We start from the raw sequence: 16,758 nt of genomic DNA on the forward strand, positions 1-16,758 counted from the left end.
TATAACGATAACGATATGCTTAAAAGTATAAGTATTATTTGTAACCACTATTTCTTTTTTTTAATTTTAGAATAGGACCAATAACACACGGCAAATACTTTTTTAAATATATATTTTATTAGTAAGTTTGTTGATAATAAGATATAGCTACAAAAGTAAAAGCTATAAAAAATGTAAAGGCTGAAAGATGTAATATGTTTGATACTAACAAGTAGAAAAAAAATTAAAACATGTCAATGTGACAGAAAAACAGACGCAACTTTTATCATATTTTTAACAAAAATATTTATTTCGAAGATTTATTACTACGCTTTAATATTTTCGTCCGCTAATTGTTGATAAATTCATATAAAAATGACTTCCTTATTGTTACTAAAGTCAATGTTGTTTGCCAGTGTTTTACAGAAAAATAAAAAGAAAAAGAAAATAAAGATTAAGAAACCGTAAGTTTTTCGTAATTCATCAAATATTTATCAACTAATTATTATAACTGAATCGAAATTCATATTTTATATATTATAAATCTATGATTACAGAGTACCACCGTCAGTTATTGACTTAAAACTATGCAGGATATGTAATTTAGGCAAAGGCGAGATTCCAATATTTGATAACTGTACGCAACCTAACATATCAGAAGAAATAAGAAACTTTTCTGGTGTAACAGTAAGTATAACGTGTATATAAGATCGTAGACCCCATTGTCAGTGGAACATGTAATGTGACTATAAGGAGAGTCATATTTCCAGTTGAGCCAATTTCCAAGAAGACTATTTTCTGTCTTCCAAAAATATTTTAAAATAAAATATTATGATTATGTTAGGTTAATTATTGTACAGGTTAAAATGTGTTTCTTATTTATACTTTGCAGATAAATAAAACAGACAACTTACCTAAACACTTATGTCAAAACTGCTTAGACCTTCTAAATGGATGTATTGTGTTCAGAGATATGTGCCAAACAAATAACAAAGTTTTGGTTGAACTTTCAATCAAAAAAGGTATCCATGTTTATATAGTTTTATATTTATTTTGCATGTTAATTTTTCTTGTAATAAATACACATTAAAGGAAAGAAATCATAAACTTCTTTAATATTTAATATATAACTATATTGTCTGCAATATTTTCCAAAATCTTCCTGAAGAACTATTGTAAAAGCTTGAAAAATGCTTTTCCATACAGTATTATAACACAGCCTAGCTTTATCCCAAAAAGAATGGGTGAGAAAAATGAAACTGACAAATATAATTGTTCTGTTATTAATAATAAAGACTATAAATGTTACCATTTTAAGAAATAAAAACTATTGTACACTTTTATCCCTCCAGTGTTTTTCAAGCTGAAATAACTAGGAAAGTTGTCTAGAAAAGTCTAGCTATAAGTAATCATTTAGACAACAATTGCTATGAAATGGCTAGAGGCAGTACTGCTAATTTAGTTATGTTTACATTAGCAGTACTGCCTCTAGCCATTCATTGAGGGTGAGTATTGATGGTTTTTGATGCCTATTAATCATCACTACATTGGTGTGTAAGAAAACCTGAATCCAAGTAATCTTATTACCATATAGAGAAATAACTTTATTGGTGTCACTTAGTTCCATATTTCTTATAAGATGCTAACAAGATTTTATATTGTACTTGAAATTCTCATCTTGTCAATACCTAATGACTAAGACTATGCAATTGCAGTTTCCAAATCTTTTACACATTGTTATGTTCCTATAGAAGTAATACAATCACTTATTACAGATCTCGGTGAAAAAAACTTTTACGATGGGAAAAACAAAATAATGATAATTAAATTATAGATTTATTTTTAAGGTCTTTTTTAACAAATTAAGATAAATTATTGTATCATTTTAGAAGCAAGTTTTGATGAAAGTATTGAAGAGAGTGATGACTCATACAACATTCCTTCACCGAACTTCTCAGAAGACAACTCAGAGATCTGGGGGTGCACTTCATGTAATAAAGAATTTTTTGACATGGTACACATTAATAAAGTATTTTTAGTATTATTTTAGAGTATCAACTTTTTTTAACTGCACATAATTTGTTGCGAGTGTTGCGACATTGGTCATTCTGTATAATATTATAGACGCGGGTTTTAAACTCGGTCATATCTTTTTTTTTTAATAATATGGACAGGCAAATGGACTGATGGTAAGTGACTTACTGCCACACATAAATATTAACCATTTCTTACGTCACCAATGCGCCACCAGAATCGATCAAGGCAAAAACATTCCAATTTGAATTTTATATAGAATCTTACACAATTTTTAAAATGCAGAAACTAACAGACAATTCTTAAATAATTATGAATTTAATTATTTTGTATCTTAGAAATAAGAATGTATAATATTTAAATTAAATAAAATACAGGTTTCATACAATACTCACTTAAACACTTGTAATAAGAGAACATCAGATGGACAAAAAGAATCTGAAGATGGAAATAAAAAGACATTTTTGTGTGATATCTGTGGGAAGACTGCTCGCTCGAACGCCAACCTCCTTGTACATATGTGCGTAATTTATATATAAATAATGTATATCGTTATCTATAATGTATATAAATATATATTATCAAACAATTATTTCTAATATGGTAAAAGTGTTTTAACATGTATATGTATGATTTTAATCATTTGTACATGTAGACTATTAAAGATCATAAACAAAGTCTGTTAAAGAATTTGCAGTTTTAACTTCGCGTATCCTTCAGTGGGTGTCTAACAACCCCGAGATAAGCAAAATATTGAATAATTGGTTTTAATGTAATTTGATAATATTTGGCAATATTTTATAAAACAAATAAAACAGTTATCAATGTCCCTAATTAGATAGTAACATCGAACGAATAGAGGTGTTTGAACAAGGTCTCAATTTAACGGATATTTTTATTTCAGGGGTATTCACGAAAATATATTCCCTTTTAAATGTGACCAGTGTCCATATCAGGGTCGTACAATGGATTTGCTAAAAGTGCACAAACGAACGCACATGGCTGACAAACCGTTCAAATGCTCTCAGTGTCCGAAATCAACGACGACTTCCAGTAATCTCGCGAAACATATGCGACACGTACATAGCACGACTAGGCCGTATAAGGTACTCTATTTACTTTGTATACTGTATTAATAGTTCATTATTTATAAGTTATTAATCGGAGCTTATATTTGTTGTTTGATAACCTGCGCGCTATTAGAATGTAAGAGAACTTTGTCAAAGTATATCGACAGTACAGATTGATTGAAATTTTAAACTTTTTCCTCTTTGCTTTTTCTAGTTTAATAATATATAATAATTAGTGTATATGATCGAGGAGAATATATTATATTTATTCTGTTAATCCTACTTCAGAGCTAGAAAGAATGGTATATGTCACCGTAAGATTACAAAATTCTTTAGATTACAATATATCTCGTCAGATTGTAAAATATCGAAATATTGTGAACAGTCAAATATGATTGCAATTTAACACATTATTTTTCGTTATATTGTATATACGCTATATTCGAAATATAACGTAACTAATTGTTACGAAGGCATTAGTAATAAAAGTAGTGAAAATTTGATTGAGTATAATTAATCAACCTCAGCCTAAAACGTTGTCAGTCTCGATTTTTATGTAGGGTTTTAGTTGAAATGCCTAACGTAATGAACACTACTTTTGTTTCAGTGTACCTACTGTGATAAAGCATTCTCGTACCAACACGACATGAAAAGGCACATACGAGACATTCATCTGCGGCAAGGCACGGTTGAATGTGACGTTTGTTTCAAGAAGTTTAACACCAAGTAAGTTTTATATTTATTATTGAATTGTCAAATAAATATTTAAAAAGTATGTTTCAGTCACGATTTATTCAATCCGGGTAGGTACAGTCCACTAATCACACATCCTACCGCCATACAGCATTACTCAGTATGACTGAGTGAGCCGATGTAACAGGCACAAAGGACATAAGATGGTCGTCACCATGCATGGACAACAATGTCCTTGCATGGTGACAACCTTGTCAAGGGATCGGGCGGGATCGTTTTGCAACTCTATCGTTAAAAAAAAAGTAAAGTAACAGCCCGTAAATTTCCCACTGCTGGGCTAAGGTCTCCTCTCCCATTGAGGAGAGGGTTTCAGGGAGGGGTTCCAATGCGGTTTGGTGGAATGCACATGTGGCAGAATTTCGGTGATATATTTTCCTTCACTGCCGAGCACGAGATGAATTATAAACAAAACCTGTCGTAATATGTACCTATCCCAAATACAAGTTAATATCTAAATATAACAATAATATGATTTCATAAAAAAACCGATAAAGAGTACGTTAAAAATACATTTCATTCTTAAGCGGGTTCAGATCCTTCGCTGTGGTAATTTTATATATTAAAATTAACCGTAAAGAAAAATAGTTACAATTAATTTTTTTATCTTTATCAGTTTATTTGTAAACAGGAATTTACTTTTTGCACTGACAGTTGATTATTGCAATTTTGTTGTTGACAGGAAAATTTTACAAGGACATCGATGGAAAATTCATAAAATAAAAGGCGAACGACATGGACGCCTGCCATCTTATTTGCAATGTCAATTAGAAGATGATAATGAGAATAAGACTAATGAAAGTGAACCGACATATTAATTAATATTTTTTATGATTACTTAAATATATTACTTAATAATAACTAATTTATTACTTTCAATACAATAATTATAGCTATTTATTCTGATGTAGACAATATTTTTTTATTTTTATATGAAATTATCATTTATATTTCTGTAATGGGCATTATAATTTTTAAATGATTCTATAAATAAAAAGTTGTTTTGTTTTCTACTAACTACCAGCTTATTTTTATTATGTATCTTTAACCTCGTCGTAAGTCGCTGGACTTATTATCTTAAGTGAGTATTTTTATAAGGACAGTAACCCTAACAATTGTTTAATTAACGATATTTTTTTTCTATTAAATCAACGTTATAAAGTGATTCCTGTCTGAGACGCATTCACTGGTTAGATTCGATACGTAAAGTTTGCTTGAACAGAAGTTGAAATGAAATATATAATTTTTTTATTATTTATACAGAAATGTGTATCATTTGATCTCCCCAAAAGTGCTTGTAAAACAGACTTAACTATAGACAAAGATCATTACAATGTAACCAAAACGTATAACGTCGATGATGCCTATCCCACTGACGCTCATTACGATACTTACGGAAATCTCTTCTTTGTCGAATATGGTCGAAACTTAAATGGTTACTTTTTCAATATAAAAGTTATAAAGGACAACACAACTGAAGCTCAAAATATACCTGGTAAGTAGGTTTTTTTCTCACTGGTAACTTTGATATCATTAGCAGTACTTACTCTCAACTTTGTATGATCTGAAATTGAACAATAGAAATATAGGTTTTCTGTAAAATTATTACTAGCAGTTATTTATGCAAGTATAGTCACTAAGTCGCATATGAGACCCACTTACAAAATTATTTTACAGAAATGTAGCAAAACTTTGTATTTCTCAATTACGCTTTCAAAGTTGCGTCAGGTGCTATTCCAGCTGAATAATTAGGATAATTAACTGAGACTGAGAGGAACACCCTTTATTCTCAAAAACTCTGTGTCATGATTGTATGTTCATTTTATGATTTATGTACAATAGTTTTAAATTCCTAGCCATACATATATAAAAAAGGTTCATAACGAAGTTAATCCTAAGCTTGTTACACTAACTTAGAAAGGCACGTGTCCATATTTAAATATGGAATACGGCTAGGATTCAACGGTACAATGCGAAAGCGATCCCGTGACGACAAAATAGATAGGGTACAACTGGTTTTTTTAGTGGGTTTTACTAGGGCGCGTTAGGCTTCCTAGACACCGCTGAGTCCCACGTCATATATAGGGGTAACGTAGGAAAGTATTTTTCTGACGAGAGATAAATAAAATTCAATAAAAGTGTTACAGCAGCTCTCACAAACGATCCCGTTTTGAAGTGATGGAATTGGTACTTCTAAGTTTTAGAGGATATTTCTGTGTGTTGGGGTCGGGGACGGACCGGGCTTTCTTTAAAAGACTATTTTAAAATAAGAAGAGACGGTTATTCTGGGATATTTCGGTTGATCTAGACGTTAGCTTTTTTTATTATTCTCATCGCGGTGTCTATAACTATATATATACAAATATCTGTTTACCTATTGAATTCATATTATATTTATACTAAGTTAGTAGTAGGGGTTTCTGCAAGCCGGTCAGAGTAGGAACCACCCACTCCTTATAATATATCTAAACCGAAGAAGGCGGATTGAAATGCAGTCCGTCCGTCCGGATCAAAATCTTACTCCTTACTCAAAAGTATAGTACGGCGCGGTGGAATAAACTGAGATTAAGTTTTACTTATGTCGTCAACTTTGACGAAAGCTTTTTTAAAAATATGTTTCATTTTAGCTACATATATTTCTTTTTTGATTTTCTTATTTTTTACAGGTTTACCAGACGGCGAAAGCTATTCTATTGCTATTGACAAAAAGGACACTAAAGTATATTTTGGCACAAGTAAAGGAATTTTTGTTTATAAATATGAATCAAATGAAGCCACATTGGTGTCCAGCCCTGATTTCAAATTAAACATGCTTTTCATCGACAAAGATGGAAATAAATACATAACTGATAGCCCTAACGACACTGAAGAATTGTATTTATTAGCAGGAGGGAAAAAAATACGTTACAGAACCTTCGAGGCTCTAAACGAAATGGCCATTGATGACAAGAATAATTTTTACTATATTAAGGAGGATAAACTCTTTGTACTAAAGTCTAATATCTCAAAAGCTATCTTTATAGGCAATGTGTCGTATGAGGGCTTGGCACAAATATCTTTCTATGAAGAAATTATTTACGTTGCAAGTGAAACTTTATCATACATACACGAAAATGACAGCGGTCCTTTGAAATTGGTAAAAAATATTCCCGGGAAAGTAACAGCTATCGCATTTGATTCTTATGGCAATTTTATACTTGGGACTTTTGGAAAAATATTCAAGTATGAGGCCAATAACAATGAATGCTACCACAGAAAAAGTTAGAAGAAATAATGGAAGGAATATTTTCTATATATTTTTTTTACTAAATAATAAAATAGTGCTAGTGGAAATACTCCTTTTAATAATACAAAATAAATTACCTATTTTAAACTTCTAATTACATAAAACTTACAATGAAAATACAAGCAAATTATTTGCTTGATACACACAACAAAAACCAGAAGCAATTTTAATCATCAATGTGAAATTATCACATTAATCACATGTCATTCACAGGTTCAAATAATATTATTATTAAAAAACCTTAGGTCTTAAGTAATTCCTTTTTCTATGAACTCATCAAAATTCAAAATAAACATAGTAGATATAACCTTAGCATAACTTACACTTACTAATACACAAAACATACCATATTTTATTCTTTACTAAGATGTAAAGTCAAAATTATGTTAAAATCTGATGTGTGTTATCATTAACTCTTGTATATATTTTACATATACTCAATTATTTAGTTTGTCTCATACAAACAAAGTAGTAAAGAATTTATCAATCTAAAATTTTAATATGGTGTTCAGTATACTTTTTCAAATAAAATTGAGATTTTTTAATGAATGATATATTTATATGTGGAGACATGGTAAGTACAGTATTCTATTACAGTACGGAGAAGATAGTGCAGCCATTAGATATTAAAATTTTTTTTTTTATAATTACTTGGGCTTGGCTAAAAGATGTACAGCCCAGTAATAGTACAAATTAAAGTTAACTAATATAATGGCTGCATTCAAAAACTATGTTAATTATCATCTAACACTTACAATAATATCTTTGAATTTCATTAAATTTAAATTAGTGAGGCAGAATACTTTGTGAGATTATAGGAAATGTTAGGGGCTGAGCTTGTGAATTAGGCAAAGCCATAGGTTGACTAGTGCTAGATATTGTTATCTGTTGAGTGGATGTTTGGTGAACCAATTGTGGTGCTGCAGACCCTAACTGTTGCTGTGCTGATTGCTGAGCAGCCAACTGTTGTGATTGCTGTGCTAGTTGTTGTGCAGATTGTTGAGCTGCAGCGAGGTGTTGAGCTGACTGAGCCAAGTGTTGTGCGGATTGCTGTGCAGCTAAATGTTGAGCCGACTGCTGTGCGGCAAGATGTTGAGCAGATTGTTGAGCAGCAGCTAAATGCTGTACTGACTGCTGAGCTGCATATTGGGAAGCTTGATGTTGAGAAGCTAGCTGCGGTTGCAGAGCTGACGTTTGAACTAATTGGCGAACAGCAGTCTGGGGGCCATTACTCATTAATTGTTGAGTTGGTGGTGCTAATGTTAATTGCGCTGGTGTAACAGCTACCACAGTCTGACCACCACCCATTAGTGTACCAGAATCACTAACTTGCATGAGCTGTTGAGCCCCAGCACTTGTAACAATTAAAGCCCCTGAATTACCAACCAATTGCTGAGTGGTACTAACTGTTAGTATTTGAGGTGCAGGTGTCAACAACTGAGCTTGAGATGCTGCTGGACCTAAAGCCAAATTAGGTGTTGCCGCAGTGGGCACTAGTGTTGGTAAAGCTCCTGCAAGACTAACAACTGGTGTCACACTAACTGTTGCCAGAGACACTGGTGCTGATGTGCCATGTCGTGATGTTATCACACAAGGTTGATCAGTTCTCACAGAGGCTGTTTGTTCTAGTAATAATTCGTTCATTGAAGTCAACTGGACATTCTTCTCTGTCAAATCTGCCACTTTCTTTAATAAAACACTAATGTTATCATGTAATAATTTTACTTTATGGTCCAAAACTTCACAATTACCGCACATACTAGTTGTAGACAATGTTTGTGTTTCCAATGCAGTTTCTTCATATGTGAATCTTCGTAACTTAGCCTCGGGTGGTGAGTTATCATCTCTCATATGATGTTGATTTCTAGTGTAAATTGATGGTTGAAAATTACGCTTGTTAGTCATTTCATTACAGGTTACATCCCTTACATGAATATATTTACAGTCTTGTTTCGAACAAACTCCATGAATAAAAGCCTGACATATTATAGCAGTGTTTCGAGGGTCACGTGGAAATATTCCAGTAGCATAGAAATGTTCCTCGTCTTGTGCAGTACTGTGCAAAAATTTACAGTTCGGTCGAAAACAACCTTTGTTTTGATAATCGTGACAAAATCGAAAGAGTTCCTTTAAACAAGACTTAGGTGGTATTTCATGTATAAATCTACAACTCTCTCGTGGGCAACATCCTCTAATGAAGTCTCTGCAAAAGCTGCTAGCTGATGGAAACAAATTATCATTATCTTCTAAAGAATTCATTGTAATCACTGGTATTGTCAAACCTTTACCGATCATGGTTTTGTCGTATTAATGTAAGTCAATATTTATATCCTCCAGCGGCTTTACAGATTTAACTGACATAATATGTAGCTTTCCTGTTCATATCTTAGGAGCCATTTCATTTTGGAAAAGAAACACTATTTGTCATTTTTTTGTTAATTTATACAGTCGTACTGGACGTCTTCATTATTTTCATGTCAACAGCATTAAATATACACTTATAAGGCATATGTGCAATAAAACACTTAACCACACGACAACATTTCACTAATAAAGTGCTCAAAGATTTAATACATAGTTAGTAATCTATCTTTTTAACTATACAAACATAGAATAATTATATTGCCAAAAATTAGCGTGATTACACGGAAACAGGCTACAATTTTTATAATAGAACACAGATTAACAACACAAATTACAGAAATTCTTTATGGTCCTTTACTTTTCGTTAATAAAAATAGTATGTTTTTGACAATAATAGATAATTCAATGGTGCCTAGATAAAAAAAGAGAATCATACTACAAATTAAATAAGCTTTAGAAGTTGCTTTTGCGATTAGACAGTAGACACAGACGTGATTCATATAATACATTAATTTGCTATTTATTCGAGATAAAAAAACAAATATACCGTTGATAGATTAAGAATTTCGTGTATATTTCAATAATCAAAATGGTTTTTTGCAATGAACTTCTTTCCCGAATTTCTTAAATGTGTAAGGTTCATGACCCAACATGTAGTTTTTATGGCGAATGCACCCGAATATTTGTCGTATAATGTAGCGGTTATAATGTAATATTTTTCAGTTTAATTTTGATGATAATATTTCATAAAAAGATTGTTGCCTATTGTCATTTCCCATTTTGCTTTTTTTGACAAATGGCAATTGGCAACATTTTACTCTACAAAATATAAATAATAATTATACAAAATGGCGTATTGACGTCGAAAAACTATTCTAAACTATAATTGTTGATATTGAAAATAATTTTTGTTTCTTGCTAAATTTAATTAAGTATGAAAAGTAGTAAATGAATGATTGAGTTATATAGCATAAAATAAATGGCCCGTTAATTTAATATAATGAGGTAATGAATATTACACGTTTTATTGTTGGTTATTAAGTTTGTATTGTAAACAAAATATTTTTGTTTTAGGTAATGCTGTTACAAAATATAAAAAATGTTTAAGCAACAGTTATCGCCACGAAGCGTGCATCCTTACCAAACTACTGTTGTTCCACGCAGTGAAAAACAATTTGTATCGGCCACACAACAAAGAGCAAAATATCCTTGGGCGGAAGATATTAACACGCCGGTTTGTCAAGTCGTAGCTACTGATAGTTCAACCTCTGAAAATGCCTACCACGTAAGTTTTATCACGAAAATAGTTTTGCAAACAACTTTATGTACATTTTAAGTTAATTTTCTTTTCATTCCAGGTTCCCCAATATTACCAAAGTACTCGAAGGGACTATGGTCCTCCATCGCCTGTTTACCAAACACCATATGCTACAGGAACATGGCGTAATTATAAAAAAAGTGAAAACCATCCCGTAAAAGGAATGCCGTCCAATACTTATTCATTTCCGCCTTGTGCCTCTGCATTTTCACTACCTCTCTGTGACATGGAGCATGCAAGAACTGTAAATCGTTCTCCTGCTCCCACAGTGCCATCAGTTAGCCCTGAAGTTCCTATTATTGGTGCTTGTGGCGGTCACTGCCCAGGATTTGAATATGTGTGCTATTATATATTACAGGTGAATATTAACACAATGGTGCTACATTTGCTAGAACAAAATTTCTTAATTAAGTGAATTTGATAGATATTTGATAGCTATGAACTTGTGAACAAACTTATGAACAAAAATGTCAAGTATTTTAGTTCCTAGCTAAAATTGTGTAAAATAGACTTGGTAACATAATTTATGCAAATTATTATTATATTGCTAATAACATAATTAAGATTGAATCTACTTTATATGTGTATATAATTAAAAAAATTTACATGACCAAATGCTTATATTATATTGAAAATAATCACAAGAAAAAACTCTGAATTTTCATGTTTATTTTTTGTAAATAATTCCTCTTATGCTTGCATAATAGAAAATATTGTGAGGTTGTATGCCAACAAGCTCCTTATTTGACTTTAATTTTGTTTTTCAGGTGATATTTGTCGTAGGTGTATTAACAGGAATCTCTTTATGTATTGCTGGAATTGTGTTAAGGCGGACTAATCGTAATGGTGATTTAGGTGTTTTAGTTTATATAGGTAAGTCACTTGATTCTGTCTATTTACAAAATCATAACAGTTGTTTTTTACGTCGAAATGAAAATGCAACCTTTATAAGATCACTTTGATGTATGCTTGTCTGTATAAATATACATCTTTTGTTTATCAATCAAGCCAAGATACAAATTAATACCAAACACAGGTCAAGCTTTGGTAAAATCAAACCTCTAAGTCTACTTTTAAAAGATATGGCTGTTTAAATCACATTGCCCATATATTTGGAAAGGAGAGGAATCAGAAACTTTTGGATATTTCCCAATGACCTAGTATCATGAAATTTGGCAAGAAGCAATATCTTGTAGCACAAGTATAAAAAAAAATTCGACAACCGTAAAAAAACGTTATTGATAATTTTGTGTACATTTGTCTATCAGCAGAAAAAAAGGGAAACCTGTACATTGTCTAAAACTAAATATTTTAAGTAAATAATTTAGTATTGTGTATTGCGATCCTTCAGTGCATAAGCTCGACTTGCTTTTGCCCAGTAATTTTTTAATTACATAGAGAATTATCATAGTAAATGACAAAAGTATTAGTTAAAATTGTAACAAGGTATAATTATGTTTTAGGATGCCTTTCATCGTGTGTGTGTGGTGTTCTTCTCGGTGTCCAGTGTTGTGTCCGTCGTGAGATCAGACAAAGGAAATTGCGTGCCAATTTGCACATTCCTATGCAATCTCTGCAGGTACTATCCTATGTTTATAAATATAAAATCAATAAATCAGTAAGAAGAACTTACATCATACTAAGATTTTCACCAAATATTTATTACATTAATGTGGCTTTTAAAGTAATTTGAACTTGTTTCAGGAGGTCCCAGTCCAAGCTTGCCCATTATTACCGTCTACATTACCTCATAGCCAAGTGTATAGGTGATATACTTTATATATTTATATTATGAACTTTTATTTTCATATTATATTCAGCCATACTTAGTAGGGTTGTCTTCTAGCACTAAGACTGAGTGAGACAGCGTAATTGCAGGCTCTAGGGACATAATATCCCCAAGGTATACAGGGCATTGACAATGAAACAAATGTGTAATATTTCTAACAGTACCAATGTCTATGAGCACCTACCAATACTGATATAGGTGCACCAGGAATGGATAGGTAGACTAATTACACTTTGTATCTTTTTATCACTTTGACGGCCTCCGTGGTCGAGTGGCGTGTACACCGGTTTTCATGGGTACGCACATTTGAGGTCCCGGGTTCGATTCCCGGCCGAGTCGATGTAGATTACCATAAGTTTTCTATGTTGTCTTGGGTCTGGGTGTTTGTGGTACCGTCGTTACTTCTGATTTCCATAACACAAGTGCTTCAGCTACTTACATTGGGATTAGAGTAATGTATGTGATGTTGTCTCATATTTATTTATTTATCACTAAATGACTTCATTTTATAATATTATATTACAGTTATTAAAGTGTAATGTTTTTGTTTTTCTGTGTCAGACCAACCACTGCCAATGTGTACCCCGAAGAAGACATAATTGGTGTTCCTTGGTGGCGCCGAACTACTAGAGACTGATTAGATTTAAGAATATTTACAAATCAAATACTTTTGTATCATTAGCGCTATTATTTAAAATAAAATAATATTGCTTTATTAAATATCTTAATTTGATTGACTGATTACTTTCATTCACTTCTCTCTTCCCTCCTTCATGGCTGATTAAAGAAAGAGATTAAATATTATATGAGTATAACATGTCTAGCAAGTTAGTACTGCCAAAAAATGCAAAAATTACTTAACGCAAAGAGCGATAACTCGACATTGCCGCCGTATTATCTCCAGATAATAAGCCCGCAATGTCGAGTAATCTAACCAACATAGTCTAGATCCATCTAACATATTCGCTAGTCAGAGACCATATAAGTGCAAGTACAAAATTTGATAAAACCGCGTTGTATAGGCTGAGATATAGAGTTGCATTCTTTGCTTTTTATCAAACAAAACATGATATCGCCTGATCCCAAATTGTATATAATTTGCTACCTATGGTGTTTATGTTAACTTGTCTCTTTGTACTGAATATTATAACTAATCGAATGTGATATTCAGTAACCTATTTGTGGATATAATTAATTATCTTTACCACTTAGATATATCTATCAAAGAATAAACCGCAATCTAAGAAAAAAGACATATCTGTTACTAAAATTATTTTATTATACTTTACTATAATTACAGGAAGCTGACATTTGATACATTATGGCTTACCTGCAACGGTAAAGTAGATAATATGTTTAAGTACGTATATAATGGCACATAATACAAGTTATTATCACGCCGTATTATTAAATATATTTGTCGCAATCTGGTTGGGCTATATCATATATATATATATATATATATATATATATATATATATATATATATATATATATATTTATATATATATTCACCAGCTTATCTAGAATTAAACTCTTATGTACATACTTAAGAGTTCAACGTACTATTGTAGTCTTAGTACAGCAAGCGCACATCTTAAATATGTTTTCTTTTTTTGGATTGATATAGAGAATTCTACTATGTCTGAAGAAGTACTTCAAAATTATTTATTAATAAAAGCCACGAAAAATATATTTCGGGAAAATAAACCTAGCAAACACCTTAAATAAAAATAAATTTTGAACCTTTTTAATCCTGCAGATACGTTGTCAGTCACTTTGATGACGTCACATAGATAAAAACAACAGTTGTGTGTGTGTACGATTGACACTAATTCGTCCTTGACAGCTATATATAATTGAAATTATTTGAAAAAAAATGAATTACAATAGCTATCGTTGGTGTCTAGTGTACAAATAATAGCATTAAAAAAGCAGAAAACTTTTTATCAAGTTCCAGATAATATTGAACTGTCAGTTTTTGCCTATCTGGCTCCATACTATGGCGGCTTGTGTTTTGGTCAGGTTATATAAAGACTATAAATTACTATTTTATTTTTAGTTTCATAAAATGATAATGCGCTTTTATGACTCAAAATCAGAATATTTAAGTAAATTTTTACGCATATTTTAATTTTTATCAAATTCCATAATTTATTTTTCATACCTTATTCGTACTGTTACGACGTTTGCCACATGGTGCTTATAGCACGACATATTTTTCTCTTTTCTAGGACGGTACTGACAATACATATTACTTCAATGCTATATTTTTTAAATCAATAGAAAATAAAAACATTTTCACATCATTACCACAGGAAAGTTGTTATAGCAAATAATAAAACAATTAAGTAATTCTTATATATTTATTTAAATGGAGATTGAAGATATTAAGTACACATAAATATTATAAAATAATTTATGTACTTTAAGTACTAAAAATAAGTATAAGTTAACATCATTCGACACACCATAAAAATCTGATTTGCACCACAAACAAAAATAAAATAAAATTGTATAGAATAGAAATAATACATAAACAGTTTATATTAACTTGATTATTAAAATATAGTATGCTTATATGGCTAACTTGTGATTTGCTTAGCTAAATATTGTTTTTATTTACATTCTTAAAGTTTTTTTTATCTTTATTTTTCATTGTTTTAAAGTAATGTCATTCGAAATAATAAATTTGAATATTGCAGAGAGCCTAAAGTACATTTAATATCAATTACATTACATTACCCTATATTTTCAATTAAATGCTATAGGTACAGTCCATCGATAAATACCAAGTCAAATATGCTCATATTTTTGCACAGACAAATTTACCACAATATGTTTGAACAACATTGTTGTATTCGTACCAATGAAAAAAACAGTTAGTAATCAGAATTAATTCGAAATGTCATTGTTTGGACATAAACAACCTACACTTAACAACTAATCAGGACGGTCTCAACACAAAATTAACACAACATTTATAGTAGTAGTAATAAAAAAACTAACCTAAAGCTAACTCCAATTAGGGTATTTTAAAAATATTACGTTATATATTTTTTTATATAAATAAACCTCAGCTGATTGTAAATAAAATATAATTAAGGGAGTGGGTATTATTTTGTCTATTGTATTAAATACATAAAACATTTTCATAAATCATAAATTGTATAGAGTAAAATAAATTATTGATTGAGTAAAAATATTGCAGAAACAGGTAAATAATATTAATGTATATTCTTATTTCTAATTTTCAAGTTTTTAGTTATCATTTCAACTTGGTTTATTTGCGATACAGTGACGCTATCCTCTTAATTTTGCATTTCACGTATAAATGTACCTACGCATTTTGAAACCGTGAATCTGTGAGTAGCCAAACGTTTACTCTTCCTTATAATTAAAAAAAATATAGATACTTAAATAACATTAAGTTTTCTTCCAAAATAATAATTTATTTTTGTTGCCATATACACGAAGATATAAGTTGGTAATTGTGATGAATCTAGTAACTATATCGATAGTTTGTTACCGTTTTAATAATATTATTTTCGAAAGGAAACTTAATATGTACTATTAGGTAAAGTAGAACTGTTACAATGTATTTTATAATATACGTGAAAAATAGAGTAATCAGTAGTTTGTACGAAATGAACAAAGAGAAACGTTAAAAATACCTCATATTTAAATTTCGGTTGAGGTTTTTTTTTCTATTTAGAATTTCAATGAATGTCAAACATCGATGACAAATAAAAACCGGTACGTAGCTATGAAAATATTTTTCGAATACATCGACTATTCTTACATATTCTATTGAAATGCACTTTTTATACATAAAAAAAATACGCCTACATTTTAGATTTGAAACATCAAAAATACGTTTGCTACAATACAATGTCATTACACAACTTTATTATTGAAAAAACGTTTATATATGGACATTACATCTAATTTTAAAACTGGACGATAATTTGGCCACATGTCTTCTAAATTACCATTATCATCTACGAAAACTATATTTTATGAATATTGATCGTGTGTATAACATCAAGAAAATATATCTGTAATTTATAATTCTACCATTTAATAGAATTACGTTATAGTTCTAAATTGAACACTTTACAAAAAATACTTATGACGAAGGCAGAATACATAGACAATGAGTTGTTGT

At 30.7% G+C, this 16,758-nt stretch overlaps 4 protein-coding genes across 4 annotated transcripts; 3 read left to right on the forward strand and 1 right to left on the reverse strand.

Moving 5' to 3' along the window:
* The first annotated feature begins 222 nt into the window (after positions 1–222).
* On the forward strand, positions 223–4,800 carry LOC124530033 (zinc finger protein 675-like). The gene is made up of 8 exons (XM_047104008.1): positions 223–443; positions 537–666; positions 872–1,001; positions 1,869–1,993; positions 2,391–2,533; positions 2,918–3,119; positions 3,691–3,809; positions 4,516–4,800. The coding sequence occupies exons 1-8, from the start codon at positions 355–357 to the stop codon at positions 4,649–4,651; spliced, it is 1,074 nt and encodes a 357-aa protein (XP_046959964.1). The 5' UTR covers positions 223–354; the 3' UTR covers positions 4,652–4,800.
* A 256-nt stretch (positions 4,801–5,056) lies between these two features.
* On the forward strand, positions 5,057–7,107 carry LOC124530034. The gene is made up of 2 exons (XM_047104009.1): positions 5,057–5,328; positions 6,500–7,107. Exons 1-2 carry the CDS (start codon positions 5,064–5,066, stop codon positions 7,096–7,098), a joined length of 864 nt encoding a protein of 287 aa, XP_046959965.1. The 5' UTR covers positions 5,057–5,063; the 3' UTR covers positions 7,099–7,107.
* Positions 7,108–7,157: 50 nt separating this feature from the next.
* LOC124529824 (zinc finger CCCH domain-containing protein 10-like) lies at positions 7,158–9,855 on the reverse strand. Its single transcript, XM_047103744.1, has one exon. It carries the CDS (start codon positions 9,412–9,414, stop codon positions 7,906–7,908), a length of 1,509 nt encoding a protein of 502 aa, XP_046959700.1. The 5' UTR covers positions 9,415–9,855; the 3' UTR covers positions 7,158–7,905.
* Positions 9,856–10,307: 452 nt separating this feature from the next.
* Positions 10,308–13,327, forward strand: LOC124529713. Its single transcript, XM_047103593.1, has 7 exons — positions 10,308–10,488; positions 10,558–10,768; positions 10,842–11,159; positions 11,569–11,674; positions 12,265–12,380; positions 12,506–12,567; positions 13,152–13,327. Exons 2-7 carry the CDS (start codon positions 10,583–10,585, stop codon positions 13,225–13,227), a joined length of 864 nt encoding a protein of 287 aa, XP_046959549.1. The 5' UTR covers positions 10,308–10,488; positions 10,558–10,582; the 3' UTR covers positions 13,228–13,327.
* Positions 13,328–16,758: the final 3,431 nt, after the last annotated feature.

The sequence above is a fragment of the Vanessa cardui genome, chromosome 5 (assembly GCF_905220365.1).
Source record: "Vanessa cardui chromosome 5, ilVanCard2.1, whole genome shotgun sequence".
NCBI classification, from domain to species: domain Eukaryota; kingdom Metazoa; phylum Arthropoda; class Insecta; order Lepidoptera; family Nymphalidae; genus Vanessa; species Vanessa cardui.

Coding starts and splice junctions, on each gene's coding strand:
- LOC124530033 (XM_047104008.1), top strand. CDS start 355: ATGACTTCCTTATTGTTACTAAAGTCAATGTTGTTTGCCAGTGTTTTA. Junction 444..536: donor AAAATAAAGATTAAGAAACC/GTAAGTTTTTCG, acceptor CTATGATTACAG/AGTACCACCGTCAGTTATTG. Junction 1,002..1,868: donor TGAACTTTCAATCAAAAAAG/GTATCCATGTTT, acceptor GTATCATTTTAG/AAGCAAGTTTTGATGAAAGT.
- LOC124530034 (XM_047104009.1), top strand. CDS start 5,064: ATGAAATATATAATTTTTTTATTATTTATACAGAAATGTGTATCATTT. Junction 5,329..6,499: donor TGAAGCTCAAAATATACCTG/GTAAGTAGGTTT, acceptor TATTTTTTACAG/GTTTACCAGACGGCGAAAGC.
- LOC124529824 (XM_047103744.1), bottom strand. CDS start 9,414: ATGATCGGTAAAGGTTTGACAATACCAGTGATTACAATGAATTCTTTA.
- LOC124529713 (XM_047103593.1), top strand. CDS start 10,583: ATGTTTAAGCAACAGTTATCGCCACGAAGCGTGCATCCTTACCAAACT. Junction 12,381..12,505: donor TTCCTATGCAATCTCTGCAG/GTACTATCCTAT, acceptor AACTTGTTTCAG/GAGGTCCCAGTCCAAGCTTG. Junction 12,568..13,151: donor CCTCATAGCCAAGTGTATAG/GTGATATACTTT, acceptor TTTCTGTGTCAG/ACCAACCACTGCCAATGTGT.